The sequence below is a fragment of the Carassius auratus genome, chromosome 13 (genome assembly GCF_003368295.1).
Source record: "Carassius auratus strain Wakin chromosome 13, ASM336829v1, whole genome shotgun sequence".
Lineage (NCBI taxonomy): Eukaryota > Metazoa > Chordata > Actinopteri > Cypriniformes > Cyprinidae > Carassius > Carassius auratus.
In genome coordinates this window covers 18,129,140-18,147,642 of record NC_039255.1, presented here as the reverse complement: position 1 = coordinate 18,147,642, position 18,503 = coordinate 18,129,140, and the positions used below count along the sequence as shown (strand labels likewise).

At 37.7% G+C, this 18,503-nt stretch overlaps 2 protein-coding genes across 7 annotated transcripts in view; both read right to left on the bottom strand.

Annotated features, from left to right (window-relative positions):
- Window positions 1-2,720, bottom strand: part of LOC113112944 (E3 ubiquitin-protein ligase MARCH8-like) — a 77,083-nt gene extending 74,363 nt beyond the window's left edge. Inside the window, exon 1 of one of the 5 annotated variants that reach the window (XM_026278899.1) lies at window positions 2,546-2,720. The gene's annotated coding sequence lies outside the window, so the exon portion shown is untranslated. Of the gene's footprint in view, window positions 1-1,377; window positions 1,495-2,545 lie in introns of those variants that run through there. The other 4 variants (XM_026278894.1, XM_026278896.1, XM_026278898.1 and 1 more) reach the window with 4 other exon arrangements.
- Window positions 2,721-4,712: 1,992 nt separating this feature from the next.
- Window positions 4,713-18,464, bottom strand: LOC113112943 (AN1-type zinc finger protein 4-like). 2 transcript variants are annotated; one of them, XM_026278892.1, is made up of 10 exons: window positions 17,884-18,464; window positions 16,249-16,549; window positions 13,783-13,858; window positions 13,132-13,199; window positions 10,147-10,336; window positions 8,959-9,106; window positions 7,053-8,099; window positions 6,703-6,748; window positions 5,585-5,702; window positions 4,713-4,917 (listed from the first exon to the last, which is right to left on the bottom strand). In XM_026278892.1, the coding sequence occupies exons 2-10, from the start codon at window positions 16,430-16,432 to the stop codon at window positions 4,782-4,784; spliced, it is 2,013 nt and encodes a 670-aa protein (XP_026134677.1). In that variant the 5' UTR covers window positions 16,433-16,549; window positions 17,884-18,464; the 3' UTR covers window positions 4,713-4,781. The 2 variants fall into 2 exon arrangements, with proteins under 2 accessions (XP_026134677.1, XP_026134678.1); XM_026278893.1 differs by having other exon boundaries at window positions 18,189-18,464.
- Window positions 18,465-18,503: the final 39 nt, after the last annotated feature.

Genomic DNA, 18,503 nt, shown 5'->3' with positions numbered 1-18,503 from the left:
GACACACTGAAGCTCCATAAAGTCCATCATACAGTGCATATGGTAAGATGAGGCAAAATGGACTAAGATGACCCCAACACCCACTGTGACTTTTTCTTTAGAATATATATATGGTACAAAAATCTCATCTCATCACATTTTATGAACAGCTAACCTATGCCTGTCTTTTTTACATATATTATATTTTGCTTTTCATTAAAACCTATAGGTTAACTGAGTGCAATCATTCCATTAGAATGCAGTGTCGCTATTATGACATATCTTCAATTAAGATATGCACAGTTAAATATGCATATATTCATATTCCTTTACATAAGTCATAGAATAAATGTACCTTTCTAATGAATTTCTTTTAATTGAATTCTGTGTTGTCTGTCGTTGATTGTTGGATTATCCAATTTTTTTTATTAAAATTAAAATTTTACATAGAATAGTTGATTTGATAGATGATCACATTCATAATAGTTAAATTATACAATATAAAAAAACATTATACATAATTTTTACAAACACTGAAAACACACAATAAGGTCTTCCTGGATGAACGACACTGGTGAAATACTTTCCTTTTTAAAAAATTCACTGGAAGGGAGGCAACTCCACCATTCCTGAAGCACATCCCCCCACATAATGTTCTTCAAACCTCATGCAACTTCAAAACCAAGCAAACAGGACCAGAAAATGCCGCCATCTATTGTTTTATCTACTGCAACATTCTGTTCTTAAGATAACAGTGACACTGCAAAATGATAAGAAAGTCTACAAAAAGTCAGGCTGTACAGCAAGATGATGCAAGACTCATTTGACAAATACAATGGTGTTATTTATAAAAATGCTGCATTAAATCACTACTGTCCTTATAGTCAATAATAAGGTATAATAGCTGCATAATGTTAAGAGTATAAGAGCTAATTATTTTAATCAAGAAGAGGAAATTAAGGCTATTAGTTACATAGGTAAGTTTTGTCACAAGGCATATTTATTAGTAACTATGTAAAACAAGTGCTTGTTTAAAACTAGTGCAATACTTTCTTAAATTGGGAAAATGTAAGTATTTTGTTGTTACATTTTCATCGGAGAAAGTTGCAATGTGTCTTTGAAATGTTATGTTATTTATGCATTGACAACTAGCCACGGACTCTTCTATAAGAGTCTTACCTTAGCAACAAAAATAAAAGATTCAGTTAATAGAGTAGTCAATGTAAATATGGGCTTACCGCCATGAACACTCAACAAAACTGGCAGTTCATGCCCATCCTTCAATTGTTAAGGAATAGGTATGCATGAGCCTGACACCACAGTCACTGGTCCAGCCTTTAAAACTACTCAGGCGTAACATAGTAATGTCAGTATAAACAAAATGTTTACAATACGCACTTAGGTCGCGCTGTAATCCATTCTTCATTGAGCCGATGCATCCATGCAACAGACCTGCTGCAATCCACGCGCACTGGTACACTGCCTGGTTACAGCGACATCCGAGTCATGAACACGCGAATCGTTCTTTGGAGTCGGATCTTTTCGATAAATCAATTGGACTGGTTCGCCGAACTGCTTGAAGAATGAATTCATGAATCGGACTCGAGTGAACAACTCACCGATTGGCTCATTGTAGTATAAGCAGCAACGCTACAAATAAAACGGGAATATGTTTCGTGTTTACGTAGCATTTTATGTTAACGCACAAAACTGTTTCACCTGAGCGATTTAAAAGAAATCTCACTGTTGTAAAATCTACATGCAAATTATATGTTAATTTTCATGTTCATGTTTGCAACAAACAGGAATTAATCAAAACCGACTCGAAATCAAAAAGAAACGATCTAAACAGAAACAAACAGCGTTGTTTATTAACCCTTTTACAACATGTAAGTAAGTATGAGAAGTCAAAATACATAAGACATTACGTCACAATATTAAAAAGAATCATTTCTGAACTGAATCGTTGAAAAGAGTTGTTCAAAAGAGCCGACTTGAGAACTATGCGTCCAACAGAGCCACTGCAATCAACTAGCGCTGGTTTTCTCTGGAGTCAGAGGTTAACATTCCCTGCAGCCTTCTCTTTTGTAGCCTACACATCTTTCACTGGCAATAGTTTAGTCGTACAGAATTATATCAGTATAGCTGACGACGCGAAGTCATTCGTCTTACCTCATTTTACAAGACTGTTTCAGTTTAACAAAGTGCAATAGTGCATTATGCTAGCTAAAAACAGATGCCTTTTCGTTGTTTGTACATCATTAACATAGTCAAGTCAAATACAGCAGGCACAACAATAGAGCTGTTCAGCAGTTTCTGCAGGCACCCGAGCTGCAGTCACCAAGCGTTATTTCTACAATAAACCAATGCCTTCTGCAGCGCTAAACGAAGTGACACGCGAACGATACATGCGTTATATGTATACAAGACGATATGCAAATCCCCCCAAAAGATGCAAATGATTTCACGGCGAATTAAAAGACGACCGTGTTTTGTTACAGTGACAGCGGTGCAGTGTTTACCCTCTTCATGCACGTTCCCGTAATTCGTTTAAATGTTTGCTTACCTCGTCTTTTCCCGTCTGTTCAAGCGTTGTTTTTGTTTTTATTTCACCATACCCATCTGATAGTTTGCGTCATGTCCACCGACTTCCGCGTTTGGGTAGGAAAATCGGGTTGAAAAAAAAGACAATACATCGGAGCGGGCATGCGCGTGCGCTCGTCTGCCCCACTGCTAATAATATACGAGCACAGCTGAACCAGTGCTATGGGCTCATTAATTACTCATTACAGTTCTATAGAGAAATGAGCAATAACTTTTTTGCGTGCTAGAGATGCTAGTGGTGAGGCTCTTTGCTGTTCTTCAGTCTAATTGTTTGAGATGCATGTGTCCATACAGACATTTAATTAGTTACAGTGGTGCAAAATAGGGTTTGTTTTCAAGTTTTGTTCTGTTTAGATTTTTTGTTTGTTTTTAAATTAACAGAATTTAAAGATGCTCTTTTCTAACTACTGTCAAAGACAATAAAAGGGCCGTGTTTCACAGGGATGGGCTTGATGTGCCTTGCTCCTCCTCTTATTTGGAGGAACACAACAGATGATCTTACTGTATGTGTTATGACAGAGACAGCAGCTAAAGGCTGTGTCATGCTTTGAAAGGGTTTACACGTTTTATCTGCACGTTCTGTGCCCAGAGCATTGTCTAAACATGCTTTGATTGATTGTTACATAACACAATTATGAATAACTTTGTTATGAATTGTGCAAGCATGAAAAAAGTACAACAATCTGGACTCTACAATCAATCTGTCATTTTGTGTGTGTGTGTGGATGTGTCACCAAATGTTTAAACAAGTTTGTCTTGATTTTCTTGTCTTAAAAGATATATACACATAACTAATCATTTGGTCATTTGGAAATGAGATCTCTATTTTCCTACAATGTGATATTGTATGTGATTCCTTTTGAAATGGAACAGTATATACTCAGTTTTGAGCGACGCCGGTTTCCTTTCATTTAGCACTGCGTGAATCATTCTTACACCATCAGCTGGCTGCACAAACTAGTCTTTTTAGTTTAGGACTCTAAACTGAGGTTATTTCCGAAATTTTAGACTGTTTCTATATTAATGTAAGAAAAAAACTGTACTAATAACACAAAGTTTTTCAGAGGTGGATTCACTCACTAAATGGGTTCATGCTAGACACAGGATTACAATTTAATCAAATGAGGCAGGGAAACACGTTAAGACAAGACTATGACTATACTCATTCCAGTACCTGGGATCCCAAACAGCAGTCCTTTTATGACGAAGCAACCGAAAAAATAACAAACACCCCTATGTGATGTTAAAGAGTTGTGAGAGATACAGTAGAACAACAGAATACAGTACAAGAGAGTGAAGAAAAATTCAAAGGACACGATGATATTTTATTAGGCTCATAACCTGACAATTACAGAAAAATCCAAATAACAACTGCTGCCTTCTAAGCAGCTTTTCAAATACTTAGGTACAAAAAAAAAATTGTTAATCATGGCGACCAGTCAACTGTTCACATCTTATCATGCCAAGCCCTTATAAAGTTGCTTTAGAATGCTACATGGTCAAACTGCATAGTGTAGTGTGTACGGCCGACAGACCCTATATACTTCATACTCAACCAAGGTCAACCAAGGTTAAACAGTCTTGTTATAACACGAGTGAACAATGCTTGGCATTTTCCATGATTAGAAGTGTTCGGTAGAGTGATACTGGACAGAGAAGAGGAGCGATGTGTCATTATATATATATATATATATATATATATATATATATATATATATATATATATATATATATATATATATATATATATATATATATATATATATATATATATATAATGTATATATACAGACACCAATCTCCGCAAGAGAAATTCAGTATTACTAAAGTGCATCTCTGCAAGACTTGTCACGAAAATTGATTGTTGGTTCTATTTCAAAAAACTAAACACCGAGAAAAACGTGTAAATAGATATGCGTAGTTGTGTATTATGCTCATTTGAAAGTGTTTAACAGCTTATTTGCATTATATAAGCTTTTTTAGAAACTATTTACATGCCGGTTTTTTTTCATGAAGTAATTTATAGACGGCAGACAAAGGAGTGTTTTCCAAGGCAACGGCTAATGTTAATTTGATTTTTCACTACTATATTTTTAAGCAAACATGGTGATAAAAGCACACGTTGGTGATCAAGGTTTTCTCTCTTTTTAATAGTTGATGGATCTCATGTCTTTTTTTCTCTCACCAATGCAGCGCCTTCATATTTTGGGCAGCTTTGGTGCACTTATGCTGGGGTTGGTCTCCTGTAGAAAGCGTCGGCCTGCACTTTTGTAGTCATACGTACAGTCGTGCGTCTCGGAGTAGCGGTGCATGGAACAGAACATCTTGCCACACCTTACACAGAAATAAACAGATATCTTTATGAGAAAGGCAATAATCATACAGCAGTCTAACCAATGTTTCCTCTAAGCGGTGTGAGTGAAAGTGCACATCTGATATCGCTTCCTCAGAAATGCATAAATGGATGCTGTTTGGAATTCATCTGGATGTCCATTGATTTTTTTCCAGTATGGAACTAAAGCTATAAGAAAACTGTACAGAAAAAAAGCTCACAGCAAGACCAAATGGAATTGTTTCTAAAGGGCCCACACAGATGCATTTTGTTTTCACCATGGCTTATTTTACTACTTAACAAAAGTAGGTTTGACAATTTTTTTTAAGTAATTATACAAATACAGCCTCCAGAATAACTTAGGAACAATAAATAATCATACTGGCACAATTAGCCCAAGTTCTTTTTAGTCCTTTTCAAAGATGCACCATATAAGACTTTGCCTTGATCAAAGCTTCGAGACGACATACAGAGAAACTGAAGAAAGTCACAGATGGTGTTGTCAGCAATGGCACATGACATATATGAGAACTACTGTCACCCCCAAATAGAAATAACTCTGTTGGTGCACCAAATGAAGTGCATACTTCCCTTTAAGTTTACAGCTATACATTAACTTCCCTTGTCGTAAAATAATGAAAAACTCATACTGAGGGATCCGCACTATACCTGCATTCATAGCTGGTGGCCAACCCGGTCTTCTTCCCACACAGGAAGCAGTGCTTTGAACTCTTTTTCTTTGCTCCAGAGGGAACCTTCACAGGGGGCAAGTGATGTGTTGGAGTCCCTAAACCGGACGATCGCATGAATAAATCAAGAGAGACAATCACAACTACTGTAAAATACAGATTCAACAGAAAAAAATATTAATGTACTTTGAAACCTTCCTGTTTATTTCTACATAGGTCACAACGATAAGGAGCAAGGGGGAAAAATGCCAAGCACTGGCGCATGAGATTGGATTTCCAGTCATGTACTTGCTGGTCTGTCTATTCTGTTATTTGCCATCACTGTTGCATTTTTAAGCCAGTGACAATCTCAGTTGTGACAGGACATTCAGTCGCTCTGAAACGCTGTCAGGGAACATTTCCCAAATGTATCAGGAGGACCACCTGTTGCAAAACCATCAGCAGTCTCTCTAAGCATCAAACTGAGTCTGAGTGAAGATGTGCTTCTATCTTGTGTGTTATTTTGCATGCATGCTTTGGTAAACATGTGATCATGTAAATATTTGTCTGAGATGCGACTGAGCGGTGCTGATCATTTCCCTTTTCTTGGTTTCAGTCAGCAGTTATTTTCTGTATGAAAGTGAATGTTTCAAACTTGAATTTAAACTTCATTTAAAACACAACTCTTTCTGTAAGACATTTCAGAGCAGTCCTGCAGTCCTCACCCCTCAAACTGACCTCCTGGAAACTATTTTGTAAACTGATATGCAGTATTGCAAATCTCTTTTTAACAACGCAAAAGTCTTTGCAGTGACTTCTGAACAATTTTTTTTACAAGTATTCATTTCTGAAATATTCAATATACTGGACTCCTAAACCACAAAGTTAAATCCAAGTTGGGCACTGGTGCTGAACTAGGCTGGAGACAGCAATGAACTTGAACGTTTCACAGTGCAGCGTGACTTTAAAGCAGTGGCCATGGAAAGCAGTGACGAGTGTAAAAGTATGACAAAAGGCCAACACAAAGAACAACAAAAAAGTTATTTTGTGATATGGGCCAGCTCTGTGAGTTGGTTTTCTTAATGGTTAATTTCACACGGTTTATGTCAAGCCACTCACCTAATCTTTTTATTGAACTGGAGAGGCCGCCTGATGAGCTTGGCGGCTGCAACAACAAGATTTCGCATGATAAAGCACTATTCTCATTAGCTGAAATGCCAAACCAAATTATTTGTACTTGTAATCTGTCTTGTACAGTGTATAATGTGCAGCAAGCATCTTTTTAGTGACAGGAAACATGTTCTAGTAGTAGCACTAATTTGCACGACAGTATCTGCATTTCATATTGAGCTAAAGCAAATACGGTTTCTCCTTGTAGCCCGCGGAGATCAAATGAACATCAGGTTTCTGAAGCTGTACAAACAGCAGATCTGTAAAAGCAGCAGCATAAGTCAAGGTTATAAACTCACCGTGTGGCCGGCTGTCCTCTGTAGCGGGGAGATCCTCCTCAGCAGGTCTTCCTGCGACAGATGGATGTTGGTTGGTAGGGGGGCGGCTGTAGCACATAACCTGCCCAGCGCAAAGGGCCCAGCCAGGGCCTCTTGACCACCAACACCTGCCAGGGAGGCCAGGAGCTTTGTGTTGCTTACCAATGGCTTTTTAGCCGCTTTGTTAGCCATCTTCGTAATGTCTCGTTCCTCGCTTTTGGAAATCACCTCTGAATGCTTGTCCACTTTGAGCCCACATACAGATGTGGTCCGTGACGGGGAGCTGGCTGGAAGTGACGGGCTGTTGCTCGTTCTGAGGAGCGCTTGGGCTGGACTGGAGGAACCCGTGAACTCAAAGTGCTGCGGTATGTGAGTAGGTGAGAGGGGGTCAGATTGGGAGGCCAGCCAGTTCGTGTTAATGGCTTGGGAAAGAAGAGGAGCTGTGGTGTTGGGTTCTTGGAGAGTTACAGAGTTCAAACCTCGCTCTCGCTGAGTGGATACGTCTAGACTCAGGGGCTCAGGAAGATTGAAGGGTACAGCTTTGGGCGGCTCCATCACTGCTGAGTTCTCGTCTACCATTAATCTTTCACTCTGGAGATCAACCTCATCTTGAACTCCAGAGCTGGACAGAAGCGAGAGAGGTGGGTACACACAGTCTCGCATAACTTTAAGCCTTCTCAAATCCAGCCTGGACACTTTGGGAGGGACTCTGATCTTCCTGGGCACTGGATTATCCCATGGTTCCTCAGCCTGGAGCATATATACGCCAGAAGCTCCAGAGGAAGGATGAGCGTGGCTTGAGGAAGTGGGACTCGAGAGAGATGCGAATGCTTGGTGGGAGGAGCCGGCAGCAGGGGATGGAACTGCAGGCTGCTGCTGATCACCGATTGGAGGTAGATGTGTTGGAGAAGCGTGGCCTATCTGAGGAAGGACACGAAACATTCGGTGGTGTCGGACAGAGCAAAACGAAGCGCTGCAGGGCCGCGGACCTACTGGAGGTCTGACTTTTAATTTAGCAGTCTTCTTGGGCTGACAGAGACACAAAAAAAACAAAAACAAATTGCATGCATATCTTGCACAATAACGCACATAAAGAGAGAAGATCCGGAATGAGCGATATGACCAAGTCACAGAAAAATCTCTCTCATTTAAAGACATTTTTCCAAGCAATTTAACTGTTTTAGAAATTCGACCAATACAGAAAAGTTTAAATTTATAAGATTTATACTTTCATTACAAAAATAAAATAATAATAATAATAATAATAATAATAATAAAACACTAAAAACTAAAATCATTCATATGAATTGATATAAGTGTATTATTATTAGGTAATATGGATAGCTCAGAATTCATATTGTACACACATTTAGTCACATTTGAAAAAGCTGTTGTAAACTAAAATATGGTACATCTGTTGTATAATGTGTCAAGTTGCGATCCTGCTCTTAAACTGTGCTCCACATTACACCTCCTAAAAGGTTTTCCGCAACACATTTCTAAGATGTTTACAGTAGCAATGCATGCATAGGCATGCAAGTTCTCAAATAAGACAGTATACGCAATAACAGCAATGGCTTCCTAAATACAGAAAAACAATTATCTGCCAACAAGACATATCTTCTGACAACTATGCATAGTTGAGTGTGAATAATTAACTTCATGTGCCAATCTGCTGAGCTTGTAGTTATTACTGCGGCAGTTAATCAGACAGCGTGGGATGGGCGACACTCCCTCAAACCAGCTGGAGAACTGTGTGCACTTCCATATCGCTCCACTGTCAAATTTAATCAGATGTGTTTGATAGTATGGACATATATTGTTAGAATATGTGGAGGAGGAATGAAAAAAGATTAAGGGCATGTCTAATCCACCTATTCTGTTGTACCTTTTTGTTGAGGTTCATATTCTCCATCTTGGCTTTGAGCAGCTTCATCTTGCTCATTGTGATTGAGTTCTCCAGCATCTGCTGTTCTGAAGCTGTACTCTCTGATTCCTCTTCCTCCTCCGCATACACATTGCGTACAGAGGTGCCGCTGAAACACACACATGCATGGATGAACTCTTTGATTATTTGTGCTTAGCAGTGCTGCTCATTTTCCTCATGTTGCACCGAATAAATGGCATTTAGGATATTTAAATTCAATGAGTAGTTTTTTTTGTTGTTGTTTTTTTTTTATGAAACGAGTCTCAGCTGTTGAAAAGGCTCAGAGGTTTATTATTAGGTTTTACCCAACCATTGTTCAGGATGCTCTGTGGTTAAATGAAGCAAAACCAGCTGATTACAGCACCGCAGGTTCCCCATTTGCTAAAAAAAAAAAAAAGGTTCTTAATAGTTCCATTTTCTATGTAAAGCATTCTGCAGATGATTGCCTTCCAATGAAAAAGCTGAATCTGTCACAGTGACGGCTAACACACATCAGAAAATGAAAAGGTGAAGTGTGTCATTTCGGTTTTAAATGCTACAAGTGGATTTATGCAGCATAACACTGTAATGTACAAAATGAAAAATGCATATTTACTTTAAGATTTGCTAAACATTAAATTTAACAGTGTTTAAATTTAACACTGCTTTAGTGTCAGTCTTTGGGAATTTCTAGCTGAAAGTAGCCGAAAAATGTACGTATATTTCTTTGTAGATATTTCTTTATTTCAAAACATTGGTCTATTTGTTTTTAAGCAGAAACCTTTGCTACAATTATTTTTCAATGATTTTTGGAATTCCGTTTAAATACATTTTCATTACGAGACTTAAGATTACATTTAACAGTGTTATTATAGTATTAAGAGTTTTTGATGGTTATATCATGTCAAAGGCAAATGATTTGTGATTTAAATAACTTATGTAAATTTTTTTTTTTTTTTTTTGACTTCCGTTTCAGTGATGCTATTGATGCAGATGTTACGGTCTGTCAAGTTTACCAGTAAATGCTGATGCATATCTTCATTTGAAAAACAACATGACACATGAAAACTGTATTTCTGAAACATCTGCTTCTGTCTAAAAAAGGGAACCAGAGTGCAGTGTGGACAGAACTGTTCCTCTCGGCAAGTATTTTCTCTTCTTTGAACTGACCTCAATGATTCAGACACAGGTGTGAGAGTTCCATCTCCTCGATCCACCACTCGGAAGAAACTGAGCTGATCTCCCTCACGGTACACCAGGAAGGTGACCTGTTTATTAGGCAGAGACTTTTCCCACATCTCCTCTCTCCCTGCATCAAGGCAGTCAGCGATATCCCTCACAGAGTCATCCGTCACTGTCACTGCAGGTAACGAGAAGAAACAGGATGCAGGTCATACTAATCAATATCAGACTGGTAACTAACTGTGTGCCTGCACACTTCCTGGAACGGTAATTAACAACTTTTTTTTTTCCTGACCTCAAAACCATTGCACAACGGCACATAGGAAGGATTAGAAAGCTGGAACAAATTCAGCTTGTACTGAACTGCTGCAACTCAGTACTGCGGTAGCACTAGTCAAGAATCTCCACAGCCAATCATAAACTAGTTAAATATTCACATGGTTTGTACGGTAGAAGAAACTTTTATGTGTTGCATTTCATTTCGGCATTTCGTTCAGTGCTGAAGAGTGATGGCAAGCACATTAACTGGAGTGTTGAATAAACTGTATTATATTTGTAATATATTTCAAAATTTAACTCTTTAAAGACTGACAAAACATATAGTCAATAAAAAAACAGAATAGAAAATCAGAAAAATATATATAAAAAAGGATTTATCAACATATTTATTACATTAAATATACTAAATATATTTGGCATGTGTGTTTTTAATGTACCACATTAGACATATTAGGCTTTATGGTCTTTTTTGTAAAAAAAAAAATAATAATGTATTGTCCCATACATTTACAATCTTTGAAACAAAGCATTCATTATTTATTAAAATCTTTTTTTGTTGTTGTTTTTGACAAAAGGAAACTGAGGCAGAGTTTCTCCGAGGCAGAGTTTCAATGCCAACAAAGGGTGAAACAAAAAAAAATGTATAAATAGATCATTTAAACATATTACATTAAAATATATTGAAACATGGAGATGGAAATTATACTGCATTCAACATGAAACTTGACTGCAAGCTAGCGTTCAGATCTGCCTCCATCAAACCCACAACTGATGGACTGAACCAAGTCCTGGGCCTACAATTATTTTATTATTCTTTCCATAATCATTTCACTTGGATGCTCATCACAATATGAAATAAATCATCTGTCTGTACTTCCATTACATTTCTACTTTTAAAGTCCTTCTGCTTCCTGAGAAGCATAAATAACACACCAGGTGGCAGAGAGTTTTTTGGCAAAAGTATCAATCATGTTAAAGATGCAGATGCCTTAGAAAACCATGTAGCCAATATAATACCTATGGCTTTATATAGTTAAAATGCCCCTGAACCATGTATAAACTAAAGTTATTGTCTTTCAAAAGAAAGAGTCGACTCTGAATCATTGAAACAATTCGATTTCAAAAACGAATTTTTATCATACTGATGTCAACATGAAACATTAGCATATTGCCAGTTCACTCCTTGGTTTTTTCAGGTTGGTCTTAATGAAAATGCAAATTCATTCTTTACCACTAGATGCTGCTTTTGGAGCAATAAAATAGCTGTTTCCCCGGTAACGCTGTACACAAAGCAGCACTGCGCTCACAAACACTGCTTTATCAGGCATGATGAAATTAAAATAAGACCAATCGGACTAATAACCACAGATTAGCGTCCCGCAAAGGAGGGGTTTGTAAAAATCAATTGTTAAAGTGGTCTTCTAATGCTTTTTTAAAGATCATTATTTTGTGTATTTGGTGTAACAGAATATGTTGACATGCATTAATATTCAAAAACACATTATTTTTCAAATACTGTACATTATTGTAGGTCCTCTATGCCCCGCCTCTCTCAAAACATGTAGTTTTCTACAAAGTCACTCCTTCCAACAAGCGCACATAGTCTGCTCTGATTGGCCAACAGACCCAGTGCATTGTGAATGGCCGAACACCGCAAGCACTAATCGGAAATGTAATGCCCCTTTCCACAAGCTTCATCTTTCAAAACAAATGTAAAGACAGTTAATAATGTCCTTAGTTTTACCATCAGTTCAAACCCTCAAGAGGAACAGAGTCATGTAACAGACACAGTGATGAAGCTCTTATGTGTTTGCAGTACACAAGCCACAGATGGTTAAGACACCCTCTCTCTCTCTCTCTCGCTCTCTGTTACACACCCGCGCACTCACACGCGATGCGTAAAATTTAGCATTTGAACATTCAATAGCAAAGACTTAAACTAATAACAAAACATACTTCCAGTAGCTGATTCAGAAGAACCAGATTGTTGTAGCAAAGTCAGAATGACCTCCTCTCCTAGGTTCACGAAATGGTCATCTATAAAATGCGTTGTTGTTCTGCTGTAAGTAATCTTAAAGATTCCTAAATGCATCTACTTTTGGAAGGCCAAATAAAGTGCTTTTGCTTTCGCCTAGACACACGTAGAGATGTGGGGGCATGTTTAAATGAGGCGTGACAGAGTCTTAACTGATAAAGAAGATCTCTTTGGATTTGGGACTTTAGTCTTTGCAACTTCACAGATCTTCTTCATGCACCAAGAGCTTGTAACACTCCAAAGAGAAATATGACCCCTTTAAATAAATCATATGGGAGTCGTTGAGCAAGTAAGGTAAAATAAATGCATATTATAAGACGATTAAAAGTGTTTTTTGACCTTGCATGCATGTCAACCTGTTGTTGGGAACTCCCAAATTCAAAATATAAACCTTCCATTACCCACAATAGGGGCACTTTGAGACAACCAGAGCATGACGAGAAGCAGGTACTGAAACATATTGTGCCTTACTCCTAAGATCAATGGTTTTAAAAGCAAAAATAGGGTTTTCTAATGCACCCAGGATGAATTACTAACCCCAAGTAAAGTTTGAAATAAGAGCCGAGATAAGCCAGCCCAAGATTTCATTAACCTGGGGTTCAGAATGAAAGGGTTAATACTTTCAACTGTGAAAATCCCAGTCGTTGGTGGAAACGTACCTCGCCTGGTGTTTACAGGTCCTCCTCTCATGGCGAGTACCAGCTTGAGAGTGCAGCCCTCTGTGATGCTGAAAACACAACCAGAGGAAAACTCAGAGTATGCAGTGGCATAATAAACTCAAAACCACTACAGTCTATACAGGTCTGCCTTTAGAAATATTTACTGTGCTTCACATGTTAAGTGCCATCCAGCCCCACAATATCTCCCCAGAAAGCCTCTATGTGGAATATTAACTGACAAGAATTTATGACAAAACCACCATCTGTGACCTTCAGACTGAGCCAGACTGCTCTTGAGAGAAGTGGTTGCATTTAAAGGAATAGCTCACCCAAAATGCAAACGCCTTCATCATTTACTCTAACCATAGCTATCGTATGGCTTCAGAAGATGTCAAATTTAGAGCATGAGTCACACAGGCTACTTTTACGATACTTTTATGCTGCTGATGAGCACCTGGTCAAAACATACTTTTATTTTATAGATAAAAAAAAAAACAGCTTGGACATAGAACAAAACATCTCAGTTTCTGTTCCACAAAAGAAAGAAAGCTTTTAGACTAGAGCAACATAATGTGGTAGTTGAGCATACTTCCTGTAATACAACTTGCTGGATCCTGTTTTGTATAGCTGAAACACAGACTGAAAACTCACCTGTAGTCATGTAAGCAGTACTCATCTTCAAGCTCCATCCCATTCCATATCAAATGCTGCTGAGAGACCGGGATGCCTGTGAACCGAGATATGCCATGAAATGAGTATACACAGCAATCTTTTTATAATGTAAACTATAATAAACATTCAGCCACATGCACAGCCGTTTAGATGACCATGCTCCCTGCCGGACAGAAATATTTCATCAGGTTATTTAACCACAAACTTCAAGGAACATTTAACCATTAATAAACTGAAACAAATGAGTCAAATCGAAAATAATCAATTCTCTAAAAATGTATAGAAGAAGATCAGAACAAATATAACTCAGATCTGCCCCCCTGTGTACACCAAATAAATCAACAATCATTTCAACTTCGACATTTCATCTAGCAGTGAGCAGTAGATATACAGTAACAACACAAGAAACATGACAATGAGAACCTTTTTACGGTTATTATAGTCGTTCTTTCTTAGCACATAACAGAGCATAAAGATAAGTGTACTGCTTAAATTTTTCAGATGTTTGCTCTAGCGAACAGACGTACCTTTATCAGGTGTAAAGTGCAATGAGACACCAGAACGCACCCATGCAACACAAAACTAGTATCTGTTCCCAGAAGGGCTAGTTTTCTAGACAGGTTCAACAATGTGATGTGGTCAGAGCAGTTAGTGTGTGTGTGTGTGGCCTGTCCTAGTCTTGCTTTTTAAACTATACAGCCTCCATGTGCGTAATCTGAAACCGAATCTGAAACAGAAGTTTGAAACATTTCATACTGAATTCTTTAACATATCCACCTCGCACTTCTTTCCACAACCGGTCTGACTCCTGGAAGGGGGCAGCTGATGCGAAGTGTATCTGAGAATCTAAGATTAGCCCCATTGGAGCAACCGAAACTAGGCCATTCCTCACCTGTAATCCACAGGGTGAACAAACTCATCTTTAATAAAGCGAACTCCTGCAGAAAAGCACCAGACCTTGTGAAACTGGTGCTGTCTAACACATCAAAATGTTCCTGGGGGGAACCGTCTACGCTCGAGACTGGCATGTTTAAAGACCTCGGTGATGTATGCAACCGCCGTCTGGACTGACAACGTCCCATCTGGGTCTTCAGTTAATGTTTTTCCCGTCTCATTCATTTCACCCTTATCAGTGGAGTGTGCTGCATCAGTCAGACTCACAAATGAAACACGCTCAGTCCTAATTTTCAGCCCCATGTTTGCTCATGTGCAATTCACAAGAGACACACTACAAAAACCTGTTCATTCAAAGAATACTAGCATTTCTCTTCCTAACAAAGTCTTTCAACCATGCTACATGATGGTTGCTTTATAGGAGCAGTGATTATAGCTACTGAGTAATAACAATGGCAGCTTTCATAGTGATCTCCTATTTTGATTGCTCATGTGTTAAACTGGTAAGACACGTTTTATCTGTAACTGTAGAGAGAGCAGATCTGTTAAACAAGTCCAATTACTTAGCGTGCCAGTTGGTAATGAATGACTCAATTTCTTCTAAAGCTCTAAATCAGAATGAAAACATCAGACCTGTACTTCAGGGAATAAAACCATCTACAAAACTAATGATGGATATTTATTGTCTCATTAAAATTGTTCTAGATCACTATCCAGTCTGCACAGAGCAATTAAGGTGCATTTATTATTACAATGCATCATTGTTAACTTTTAGCCTAACATAAATGAGGTCTGTAATGGTTAGAGATTGTTTTAGATAAATGAAATGCGTATGTATGATGTAATGCATGACAACCAATAGCCAAAACCATTAGAATAAGTCATAATAATTAGGGCCATCATGTTTTTAGTTGCTGGTCACACCTATACTACCATTAAAAAGTTCTATTTCAAGTAAATGCGGTTCTTTTTATTAATCAAAGAGTCCTAATTTTTTTTTTTCATGTTTCACATTAGAATAAGAATAAATGTTTCTAATGCAAGGAAAGGAAATCCTCATTTTAGAATGATTGCTGGAGAACCATTGAAGACATAAATGTTAACATATGTTAAATTACATAATGTAAAAATAAAAAGAAAAGAAGGTATTCTAAATTCTAATAATATTACTTTTTTGTACTATATTTTAATCAAATAAATGCAGCCTTGGTGCGCAAAAGAGACTTTTTTTCTAAAACTTTACAAACTTTTTTTTGACACACTTTTGAAGGGTAGTGTATTAGAGCAATCTGTAAGGAGAATAACCCCTTAACCTAAAAGTTTTAATAGTGTAATGTCTGTATATGTTTATATGTAAATAAATGGTCACCATTTTTATCCACATAATCCCTCACTAAATACGAGCTCATAAAATAGCATGAATAATAGTTCTACTTATTTAAGAATAAGAAAAATGCAGTTTAAAACAAATTAGACCAAACGCATGTAATGTCATTGATGCATCAGAGTATTCACTGTGTGCTGTCTAGTGAGTCAAGAGAGGACACATACCCTCCAATCTCAAGATCTTGGCCTTGACTGAGACCACCTGTTCAAATGGAGAGACGCACAGCTGGAAGCAGGTCCCTGTCAGAGTCTCAATGAACAGCTCCATGGTCTCGCTGAAGGGCAGCTTGTAGTGCACCATGCCTACATTGTCATCATTGAAAAACGGTGGGTTCCTCTTGTCAGTCATTACTGCAAAGGACAGGGCTCAGGATGAGACGATGATGAACCCTGCCCAAGGTGGAGGAGTGAGGGTGGAGATGTCGCCTCCGTCACAGTAGGAACACATCATGCATGGAGCTTTGGGCTGTGGAGAATAACAATAGTTGTATTAAAAAATATTCAGATGTCTGAGGAGTATACATTATATATATATATATATATATATATATATATATATATATATATATGTATGTATATATTTACTACTAATTAGTTCACTTCCAGAATGAAAATTCTGTGATCATTTACTCACTCTGCACTTGTTCCAAACCTTCTTTTTTCTGAATATCTTCTTCTAACAGAAGGAAGAAACTCATACAGTTTGGAACAAGTGAAGTGTGAGTAAATATCACATATCAAGTTAATGACAAAAGTTTACACACACCTTGCAGAATCTGCTAAATGTCGATTGAGTTAATTGTTTTATCCAAATAACAGGGCTTATTTTTAAAAATGCATGTTATTTTTTTATTTAGTACTGAGCTGAAAAAGATATTTCACATAAAATACATTGACATGTAGTCCACAAGAGAAAGAAACAGCTGTATTTATAAAAATGTATTCAAAAGTTTGAAAAAAAAAACACGCTTGATTCTTAATACTGTTGTTACCTGAATGATCCACAGCTGTTTTCTATTTGAAATATCTTATTCAGTTCAGTACTAAATAAAACATAACATGCATTTTGCACGATCCCTCATATTTTGGTAAAATAATTAACATTCTGCAAGGTGTATGCAGGCCTGTAACAATTACATCTTTTTGTTGTGCGATATATAACCCCAGAAATAATTGTGATAAATGATATTATTGTAATTTTAACACCATTTTATGCCACTAAATATATAATCATAATATAATAGCATAATAATGCAAGAAGGTCAACAGACTTTCCAATGACAACAAACTTTTAATTCTTAAGAATACTTAGATCATGGAAATTAAGTATCAAAATATAAGATACCTTAAAACACTTCAATAAATTGTAAATAAACATTTTCTAACAAAAAGTAAAAAAAGAAGAAAAAAAGCATGAATAACTTGTATGGAGATTTTTCCCTGACCTTTTCTCTGTAAATTAAGGGTGCACATTATTGCTGAAAAACTCAGTCACTGGTTAGCACAAAGGCACATCTGCCTGCCTATCTATCTACGGCTGGATACCTAACAGCCTATTTATCTATATAGATCCATCTGTATCTATATCGACCTATGACTTCTGTTGATCCATACTGTTTATTTATGATTGTTTGTTTACAATTATTCTAAACAACACAAAAGTGCCTTTAAAGAAACAAATGATGTTTGTCTAACTTATTCTCGCCAAAAGTCGACTACTAAGTGCAGCATCCAAAGGTCCAGTCGACTCGGTGCTTTGGGTTTTAAAACAGGGGTTCAGTTCACCTTTAGTCCTCTTACCTTGACCGCATCAGAAGAGATCTGCAGGGGGACAGCTGGATCAGAGAGCCCTGGCTGATGACCCAGACACAACACACCCCAAAAGCTAGGTGGTTGCTCCTAAAGGTAAAACGACCGATTCCCTAGTCTCTTTAACTTACTCTTATCCGACAGAAACTCGCAATACAATGAGCTTTGATTCTATTTTAGTGGCTACGTTAGCTGGTTTAGCAAAAGCGGCACAGGCAGACGAACTACTCGCAAATGCCGTTGATGCCTGTACATTTCTATACCATATTTGCCGTTTCTGCACGCCGATACGTTACCTTATTTTTTTCGAGCCTCGGACAACCGCTTTTGTTTCGTTGTTATGCGGCTCGAAGGCCCCATTAAAACAGAATATATATATTTAAAAAAAACTGAAAAAGGAGGCAGCTTATGTGATGCTCTTGATTGACAGTGAGTAGAACGAATGACGTTAGCTGTTGAAGAATAAGAGGGCCGTTCGTCCAATAGCAATGCAGAGTGGGCGGGACCACTCTCTCGACTCCCTTTCCATCTCCCGGATGTTACCTTCTCGGTCACCCCTGGCAGCGTCAAACAATGATTTGTGGCCGTGTGTGGTTGTACTACAGTGTATA

Excerpts from the sequence above, each read along its gene's own strand:
- LOC113112943 (XM_026278892.1), bottom strand. The coding sequence starts at position 16,432 with ATGACTGACAAGAGGAACCCACCGTTTTTCAATGATGACAATGTAGGC. Across the intron at positions 6,749-7,052 it reads AGAGGACAGCCGGCCACACG|CCGCCAAGCTCATCAGGCGG; the intron begins GTGAGTTTATAA and ends TTGTTGTTGCAG. Across the intron at positions 5,703-6,702 it reads CAGTTCAATAAAAAGATTAG|GGACTCCAACACATCACTTG; the intron begins GTGAGTGGCTTG and ends CGTCCGGTTTAG.